The following is a 9,148-nucleotide window of genomic DNA, read 5'->3' as shown; positions in this document are numbered from 1 at the left end:
TTCTAGAGGTTTTTCTGTTCTTCAGGTTCCTCAAACTCAAATCAGGTAYGTCRGAGCRGAGGAACCTCATGTGTAAGGTGGTGGCCTTAAAAGGACCRGGACTGGTCACCCCTGAACTGCAGGACTTGAGATGAGCTCTGGACTTCAAACTGAAAAGTTTTATTATTAACGGATCAAAACACAGGAACAAACACTTCAAGGCATTTAATGGATTTATAGAGAATATTTGTCACAAAACAAGAGAATTAAATTTGGACGACRTCACTTGAACAGCCCTCTGACGGACTTCACCACGTCCCTGAAGATGACCTTCAGGTGCGAGCCGTCGCAGTACGGAGCGTTCCCGGTCTGTTTGCAGGCACAGAGCAGAACCTTCTTGTCTTTGTCGGCCGTGAAGCGGACCGGCGAGATGCCCGGGGCTTTGGTCACGTGAGTCCCGTCACAGAACGGCTGTCGGAGGATTTAAAAACAAAAAAACGTCTCAGACGTGTGTTTGAAACGCCCACCTGACCTCAGGTGGACCGCAGCCGGACTCACCTGTTTTTTGCTGTGACCACACGCACACCAGGCGTACTTCTTCCCCGCAGACAGCTTGGTTCGGTACGGCAGCCGGGCGGCGGGGACGGACTGTGTGGACTGAGGACACCTCTGGACCTGCAGGACAAAATTCACCACGTGTCAATAAAACTCCCACAGAGGAGACAGACAGATGGTGTCCAACAGTGAAGCATGGTGGAGGTGGTGTGATGGTCTGTGCATGTGAACACAGAGATGAACAGATGATATGTTATATATTATCTGCACAAGCTCTTCAAACTGGATACAAACAATTCTGTKCATCTTTGTAAAAATACTAATTTAATTTATCCAGTTTTATTTGTTTTATCTATAATTAATATTACAGGTTATCAAACATAATTCTGTYTAAACTTCAGATATTTACACCTAAATTTTTAAACATGCTAAAAATATGACAAACAATATTAAGACATTTAAGCTTCTGCCATCAGCTGAAATTAAAACAATATCCAATAATAATTTTCTGATTATCCCTCCGAAGTTTTTAATTCAGACATTAGTAATTAAAATAAAAACATCATAAAAAAACTTATCATTGTGGAACTTAATGAAAATAATTTTAAACAAGAGACAAAATATAAAACCTTAAGTGTTTTTATGAATTTTAAATTATACTTAAATTTTTCAGGTTTTGAAACATGTTTTTACTAGTTATATTATTATGAGTTATAATTTTAGTTCTGACTAGAATGAAATGTAATGAGGCYAATTGTTGTGGTTTGATTATATGTAACAACGGCCTGCCATACTAATGATTCAAGTTCATGTCACGTGATTCTCTGCAGGTTTACTTTAATCAGGGGGTGAAAGGTGAAAAAGGTGTGCCGGGTTTGTCTGATTGCACAGGTAGACGTGCAGTCATGACTCAGCACTTTCAGGGTTCTTCACAGGATTACTGAGTGAAAATCACAGAAATGTTGTTCAAGTGCTGCACGCGGACTCACCAGGGACACGGAAGCGATCAGAGGTCGCCGGAGGGTCTGCGCACATCCTATGCGCACCGCGCACATCGCCGCGTTCATCCTGGCGCGCTCTGCGGATCAGAACCCGACGATGAAGATGATGAAGATGATGAAGACTTTTATTTCTCTCCTGAGAAACACGGACGAGCTGAGCAAAGCCTGAAGTTTAGTTACATGACTGCGCATGCGTCGCTAATCAGCAGGAGACTCCGCCCTCTGGTTCCTCTTCATTGGTTAAAGCATGAGCATGCACCGCCCACTGGAGAATGGCTCCTCCCMCTACGTACGACGCTCCTAGAACATGACTGCGCATGCGCCGAGACAAAAAGACAACAGGATCAACTTTAGGCGGAAAAATAAATTTATTTAAAACTAAATATTATTTTTAAAAACTATTTTATTAAATCTCGGATCTCATAAAGTKTTCGGTTATTTAACCAGTCATATTTTTTATTTACAGGCATAAATAAACTGCTRTTTTGAGGTCCAAGAACCACAAAGCGTACAGGGTAAAATTAGGATTTAATTGCAGCTTTTTCTTGGTTTTACTTCTTTTGATGATTTTTCTGACATTTAATTCAGGTTCATTCAGTCCTCATTTGAATCAGTTTTATTTTGTTTCCATGTTTTATTCTTCACATCATTTGTTCAGCATCTAATATTAATTTATGTATTTTCTTCAATCAGTGTGTAATTTTTAAATATCTGGTTCCTTTGTGTTAATTTGTATTTTGTTTAATGGTTTTTAATTATTCTGTCTATTAAAAMCTCTTTGTGTGTATCATTTTATTCCTTTAACTCTGACCCTAAACAAGTTGAAAACAAACCAAAACAAAGTCAGYCGTGCACACCATGAAACAACTCAGTAAAATACATTTATTGACAAAAAAAAGTTGTATTTTTAAATTTTACAGACAAAAATATCAAAATACTTTACAGGGATTTCAATCTGAATTTTGTCGAATTGGTTTTTTGATGAAACAAATAAAATGTACAACCACAACGTGCGTTTTATTGACCGTCAGTGCTCCTTTTRAACTCTTTCCAGGGAAACGATGCATTTGAAGTGATGCATAGTTTATTACTTGGTTTTAACGAGACCTCGCTGCATTTCATGCATTTCACATCCCGATGGCTGAAGTCTCATTCAGAACCGGGCCCTTAAATGTTGCCACAAGATACACAAAACGACATTCAGAACACGGATTATCTGGGTTACACAAAGCCTCGAAGCTTAAAACGAGCTTAACTCCTATTTCAAATAAAAAATAAAAAGTACTACAAAAACATTTTACATTTGGGCTCGGAGCGCCCCAGTGCAACAAAGAAACCGCTTCAGAACCGCCTCGCTCCTTCACAGCCGGACTTTTTATCTTTTTAWATCTTCAGCTGTTGGTTAAAAAATGAAAATAATATCTGCCTTCTCTCTGCTACAGTATTTATCACCAACTAGTGAGCTGCTGCTACTGAAACAAAACAAAACATCACGTCTGGAAACGCTGGGTTCTGACCCGGAACCAAGTGAAACCGATGGAAGAGGAGGGTCGGGCTTTCAGTGCCGRTGAAGAGTCACATTACTTATCGAAGAGTTCTGCTTGTCAACACAAACAAAAAGGTTCTGAGAGTTTTATTCACATGTTTGAGCTGCTTCAGGCGTCCGACAGAACAACTGTTTGTAAAAAGAACCGTCTTTAAGGCATCAAATATCAGTACTGCTAAAAAACATTTAAATCATGAAAAAAAAAMCTCAAGAGTGCAAAAATAAACCAGGTGAGGTCAGGAACAGGAAGTCTGTCAGATCCACAACAACAAAACCCAGAGAGCCCAGAACCAGAGGGTGCTGACCCAGAATGCACTGCAGCAACCAGCTTCCAGCACGGAGGTGGAGGACGATGGTTCGGACCATCAAATTAAAAAWTGAAACACAAACAAACTCCACAGAAACCCACAGAGTTCTGAGGTCCTGGATCAGGGTCTGGATCCAGTTTTTCACATAATAAACTCTCAGATAAAACCCCAGAACTGAAATGCTTCAGTGGCTGACTCCGCCCCCTTCAGGAGGCGTCGACGCTGTCAATCATTATAAAACAGTTTGGTTTGATGGGTTTCATCTCCACAGCAACTGGAAGGAAATAAAGTTTGATGAAACGAGTTTATTTTTATATTTCAGTCCTGAAGGCTGCTGAGGGTCAGCCTCAGCCAGGACCAGACCAGGACCAGACCAGGACCAGACCAAACAGAGGTAATAACTAGTTTATAACCAGACAGGAAGAGAGTCATCCTTACACACTGACAGAAAGTGCCTGCAGAGAGCCCCAGACCAGGACTGAACCAGAGACCAGGACCTGCCGGAGACCAGGACCGAGCCAGGAGAACTCAAACAGGAAGACTACATCTGAAGGAAGACGGTTGAGGCTCCAAGACGAAAAGTCTGTTTGACTGACAGGAAACGCTGGTTTGAGAGGAGGAAAGAGATCTCAGTGCTCGGAAACTTCAAAATAAAAGCCCGCCTCCTGCGGCGATGAGCTCCAGAAGCTGCTCCCATTGGTCGAGCTAAATTAGTGCAATTTAAGAAGAGACCACAGAACTCATGCTCTCTGAAAGCTGCCAGGAGAAAAATAAAAAYACTAATAAAACAAAAAAAACTACACGAGGAAACCCCTGTTAACGAGGATTTCAAAAGACCAGGAACTCCTCCTTTACGTCCGGTTATACATTCATTACGTTTGTCAGGAAGAGAGTCCACCTCAGTTCTTCACGGATTTTCTTCATCTGAGCTGCTCCAACAGGAAGTCACGTTCAGCCGTTCTTGTTTCCTCCCTTCTCTCCTGGAGCCTGGAAACAAACAAACAAAACAAAATAAAATAAAAAAATAAAAATAAATAAAAACCCCCACAAGATTTCAAGATTTGCAAGGTTTCCTGACCAATGAACAAATAAACAAAAATCTGACATTTTAACTATTAGGCTTTTATTTTGTTAAAATGTGAGTTCCTGACGAACAAATAAACAAATAACAACAAAAAAAATCTGACATTTTAACTGTTAGGCTTTTATTTTGTTGCATCTTTGAGTTCCTGTGAGGTCTGCCTGGTGGCAGTTTGATTGATGGACACACGGGGGCAGTGTTGAGTGTTTTGTTAGTGAATTGCTCACCCCGGGTTTGTGGAGTGAGTTGTCCTGCAGAGCGAAAAGCCCCGCCCCCTGTCCGAGCCCCGCCCCTTGGCTGAGCCCTGCCCCCTGGCTGCCCTGCAGGGGGGAGTTTGGGTTGGAKGTGAGAGATCCGGTGATCGTGAGGCGCTCCCTCTGCCTCTGCAGCAGCTGGTAGACCATCACCTGCTGGTCCTGGACAGGTGAGGGGACAAAAGKGTTATGGTCCCAGCACCTGGGAACTGATCCAGGATCAAAACTAAACCTGGAACCAGTCTGACTTTGTGTTTCCTGTTTGTGAAATAAACATTTTTCTTTGTTTTCATTTTAAACCCTCTGGAAACTTTTCAGCTGCTTATTTTCGTCTCAGTCAACAATTCTTTGATTTTTAAGTTTTACCAGATTAAAGGAGATGATTTTCTGCTCTTTGAGGTCTTTGAACGCAGCACGACGGCAGCGCCTGAACCTCGCAGTCAAACAGGAAACAGATCAGACTCTATATTTAGACAGCGTCACAGTCAGCCCTGGACCCGGCTGACTCGCAGCGCTTTGCAAGTCAAATCAGACGAGCWGCAGAAACGACACACAGCTCCTGAGCTGCAGGTCAGGGTGGTAGTAGCTGAGAGTCATGCAGACAGTAAGGTGGGGTTCAGGTGGACTTTTAGCTCTGACCCCGGCCCGGTCCAGAGACCAGGCTGATCTGGAACCTGACATTAAATGAAACCAGAGAGCGTTGACAGAGAGGAGAAGGTAGAAATGACTCAGCCTGGAACTGAAAAWATGGATGGAGGACAACAGAGCTGCTTCATGGAAGAACAACCTCAGATTAGCCTGTTAGCTTTCATGTTAGCGCTTGAGCTAATGTATACATATATTTTGATATAGCATTAGCGCCCGAGCTAATACATACATACAGTATATTCTGATAGCGTTAGCTTCAGAGTTAATGCATACATATATTTTAATAATGTTATATATATTTTTGATATCACCATATACTGTATATGATGATAAAGAGTTAGCACTCGAGCTAATACATACATATATGGTTTTATAAAGTTAGCACTCGAGCTAATACATTCATATATGATTATATAGCTTTAGCGCCCGAGCTAATACATATATATATGGTTTTATAGTGTTAGCACCCAAGCTAATACATACATACATGGTCATATAGCGTTAGCACCCGAGCTAATACGTATACGATTAAATAGCTTTAGCGCCTGAGCTACATACATACAGTATATGATTATATAGCGTTAGCACTCGAGCTAATACATACATATATGGTTATACAGTGTTAGCGCCCGAGCTAAAACATGTATATATAATTATATAGCATTAGCGCCCGAGCTAATACATACATATATGAATATATAGCGTTAGCGCTCGAGCTAATACATACATATATGAATATATAGCGTTAGCACTCGAGCTAATACATACATATATGGTTATACAGTGTTAGCACCCGAGCTAAAACATGTTTATATAATTATATAGCGTTAGCGCCGGAACTAATACATACATATATGAATATATAGCGTTAGCGCTCGAGCTAATACATACATATATGAATATATAGCGTTAGCACTCGAGCTACATTATTTCAAATAAAACTAAACAGTCTAGAGTATTTTTACTGTCTTGTTTATTTTGTTGTTTTTAATGTTTATTAAATAACGTCTAATGTTACAATTAGTCAGGTTCCTTTGATGTTTTAACTCATAGAGGAAAAGATCCAAAGATGTGTTTACCAGTGTGAAGTTCTGTGAGGTGAGGAACTGCTGTAGCTGCTGCTGCTGCTGCTCCAGAAGAACCTGCTTCTGTTGCTCCGACAGAAGAGACCTGCAGCAAACAAACACACGGGTCAGAGTCGGGTCAGAACCTTGCTGACGACACGGGTCGACAGTGCTACATACGGGCTGGAGCTCTTAGGGAGCTGGAAGCTTTGGGCCAGGATCTGGTGGCTGAGCGGCGGTGGCTGGGGGCGCAGAGCAGGAAGCGCCGGCTGCGGGGCGCTCTGCGCCGGAGACTGGATCACACCATTCAGCTGGGGGCTGCCCGCCAGGGACGCCATGAGCCCCCCCACCACGGGCAGCGYGGAGCCGGCAGTGGCGTGGGCCAGTCCTCGACTCAACCCGTTCAGCAGCGGCTGTCCGAAGGAGGCGGGGCTCTGCTGCGGAGGGGGCGTGCTCTGGAAGGACAGCGAGGAGCTGCTGCGGGACGGACTGATGGAGTGAAGCTCCTGCAGGAAAACAAACTTCYTGTCACTTTATCGCAAATAAAACATGAAGAAATGAAAAAGAAAGCCTCACTTCTGACGAGTTAACGAAGGAGGTGTCGTTCAGGAAGCAGCTTTTAGAGACGGGACTCTTATTGGTGCTGAGCGGGTCTGAAGACGAGAACCAGAACCACAGGTTTGACAGAGCATCAGACCGGCCGGTCCCKTTACAGAAACACACAGGTGTGGTTCTGACTGAAGACCCTCACCTTGAGAGGACGACAGGAAGCTGATCTGGGCCGACGTCGGCAGGGAGCCCGGGGCGGAGAGGACGTTGGGCGGGAAGGGGACGGCCAGCTCCGTGTTGAGCAGCTGCAGGCGGTCCTTCTTGACCGTCAGGCTGAGGATCTGGTCCTGGAGCCGCTGGTTCTCCTGCTGCAGCGAGTGAAGTGACTGCAGCATCTCCACGACTGGAACAGAGGAGGACCCAGAGCAAACGGTTCAACAACGGCTCGTTTCCAGGATGACACAAAAATCAGTAGAAAAACAGCTAAAAGACAGACATGTAACAGAGCAGAAATGTAGCTAAAGCTAGCAGGAAACAGTAACAAAAACGTAGCTTAAAAACCAGAACAAGCTTTAACTACTAGAAGGAAGTCACAAAAAAAATAGGTGAACAAACAAATAAAAAATTAAAAAATATTAACACTGTAATTTAGAGCAAAGATAGTAAAACATGTGACCGGGAAATTAGCTGAAAAACAGCGAAAAAACCTGAAATCAAGAAAAAAGCTGAGAGCATGTTTTCTGAATTAAACAGTAAAAAGCTAAAATTTTCACAAAAAAGAGAATTTAGCTGAAAAAAGGTMAAATTAATCTAATTTTACACTTTTAAGCTGGAATATCCTAAAGGAGCTGAAGGTTTTGATAAATAAATAGTTGAAAAAGCACAAAAACTGCAAAATGAGTTATGTGCCAATAAATGTACGGAGTAAAATCTGTATCTCAGTTGTGAAAAATTGAAGCGTTTTTTTTTAATCTGTTTAATTTTTTCTTTCCTCTCAGTCACAAACCCAGAATGAGACATTCAGACCTTCTGTTCTCTTCATCTCTCCGGTAAAAACATGTTTTCCTGACAGAAGCGAGACATGGAGCCTGGTTCTGTGTATAACTATGAGTTTGAGTCACCGAGGAGATGAAGACGACGCCGTGSAAACAGAAAAGATAAAATGAGTGTCAGCTGAGGACGTCCCGGGAGGATGAGTGAATSAAAGACGATGAAGAGTCAGCCTCAGAGGAGACGAGGAGGAGGAGGAGGAGGATGAAACAACGTGTCTGCAGTCAGGAGCAGATTCATCATCGCTGGAGGACAGCAGGTTATTTTCACACGCCGTCCACAGAAACGGGTCGAGTTAGGCTGCGGCGCCACGACTGGACAAACATCTTCAGAGTCATGAAATCTGAAAAGCTCACTCACTGTTGACGCCCATCTCCCCGTTTCCGTGTTTCTCCAGCAGAAGCTCGATGTGGGGGCTGGCAGGAGGGACGTTCTCCGGACGGGTCCTGACTCCGCCGCCCAACCCGTCTCTCTGGTCGAACAGAAGAGGAAGACAGCTCATGGGAGACCTGTGAGGAAGAGGAGGAGGAGGAGAGAACATCTGGTTTTCTGTATTTACAGCAGAATGAAAGCTGGAGTCRGACACGTACTGCGAGGACAGACTCTCTCTCGGCGAGTTCCCCTGACACTGGAAGCGACAGTCATCCAGGTCCGACTCTGAGGAACAAGACAAAAAGAATTAAAAGGTTTTATTAAAATGTTTTGACTGAAGGTTTAAGTTTTAAATAGTCGTCCTCTCACCCAGCAGTGACGTCTGGCCCTGGCTCAGGAGTGGGGGCAGCGAGGACGCCGTGGAAAGACAGCCGGTAAACGGCTGAGAGGAGGTCAGGCTGTAGGAGGTGCTGGAGCCAGGGTGGACCTTCAGGACAGAGAAGATCAACATCAGAACCATCTAACACCTGACGACAGGCCCGCCTCGGGGTGTAGGTAGAGGCAAACACTAAGGGTGCCCACCCATCGAAGGCATGCAACAAAAATATTTTATGATTTTTATTCAGAGTTTAGTCGATTTAATCTGAATAACAATCCCTGGTTACTCAGGTTCTATAATCAGAGTATAGTTGATTTAATCTATAGAATAATACCTGGTTACTCAGGTTTTATAATCAGAGT

At 43.3% G+C, this 9,148-nt stretch overlaps 2 protein-coding genes across 2 annotated transcripts in view; both read right to left on the bottom strand.

The window, feature by feature from the left end:
* Positions 1–189: 189 nt before the first annotated feature.
* Positions 190–1,715, bottom strand: LOC106526920 (CDGSH iron-sulfur domain-containing protein 3, mitochondrial). The gene is made up of 3 exons (XM_014021646.1): positions 1,524–1,715; positions 538–654; positions 190–450 (listed from the first exon to the last, which is right to left on the bottom strand). Exons 1-3 carry the CDS (start codon positions 1,599–1,601, stop codon positions 262–264), a joined length of 384 nt encoding a protein of 127 aa, XP_013877100.1. The 5' UTR covers positions 1,602–1,715; the 3' UTR covers positions 190–261.
* Positions 1,716–2,397: 682 nt separating this feature from the next.
* The window catches only part of LOC106526919 (MLLT6, PHD finger containing), a gene marked incomplete in the record, with an annotated part of 27,789 nt that continues 21,038 nt past the window's right edge, over positions 2,398–9,148 (bottom strand). The window contains 8 exon segments of the mRNA XM_014021645.1: positions 2,398–4,376; positions 4,698–4,886; positions 6,452–6,542; positions 6,617–6,942; positions 7,013–7,089; positions 7,188–7,388; positions 8,396–8,544; positions 8,626–8,692. Of these exon segments, the coding sequence (XP_013877099.1) occupies positions 4,341–4,376; positions 4,698–4,886; positions 6,452–6,542; positions 6,617–6,942; positions 7,013–7,089; positions 7,188–7,388; positions 8,396–8,544; positions 8,626–8,692 (1,136 nt within the window).

The sequence above is a fragment of the Austrofundulus limnaeus genome, unplaced genomic scaffold (genome assembly GCF_001266775.1).
Source record: "Austrofundulus limnaeus strain Quisiro unplaced genomic scaffold, Austrofundulus_limnaeus-1.0 Scaffold300, whole genome shotgun sequence".
NCBI classification, from domain to species: Eukaryota; Metazoa; Chordata; class Actinopteri; order Cyprinodontiformes; family Rivulidae; genus Austrofundulus; species Austrofundulus limnaeus.
The sequence above is the reverse complement of the archived record's forward strand: the minus strand, read 5'-3'. Positions and strand labels throughout refer to the sequence as shown.

Excerpts from the sequence above, each read along its gene's own strand:
- LOC106526920 (XM_014021646.1), bottom strand. The coding sequence starts at position 1,601 with ATGAACGCGGCGATGTGCGCGGTGCGCATAGGATGTGCGCAGACCCTC. Across the intron at positions 655-1,523 it reads TGATCGCTTCCGTGTCCCTG|GTCCAGAGGTGTCCTCAGTC; the intron begins GTGAGTCCGCGT and ends TTTGTCCTGCAG. Across the intron at positions 451-537 it reads GTGGTCACAGCAAAAAACAG|CCGTTCTGTGACGGGACTCA; the intron begins GTGAGTCCGGCT and ends ATCCTCCGACAG.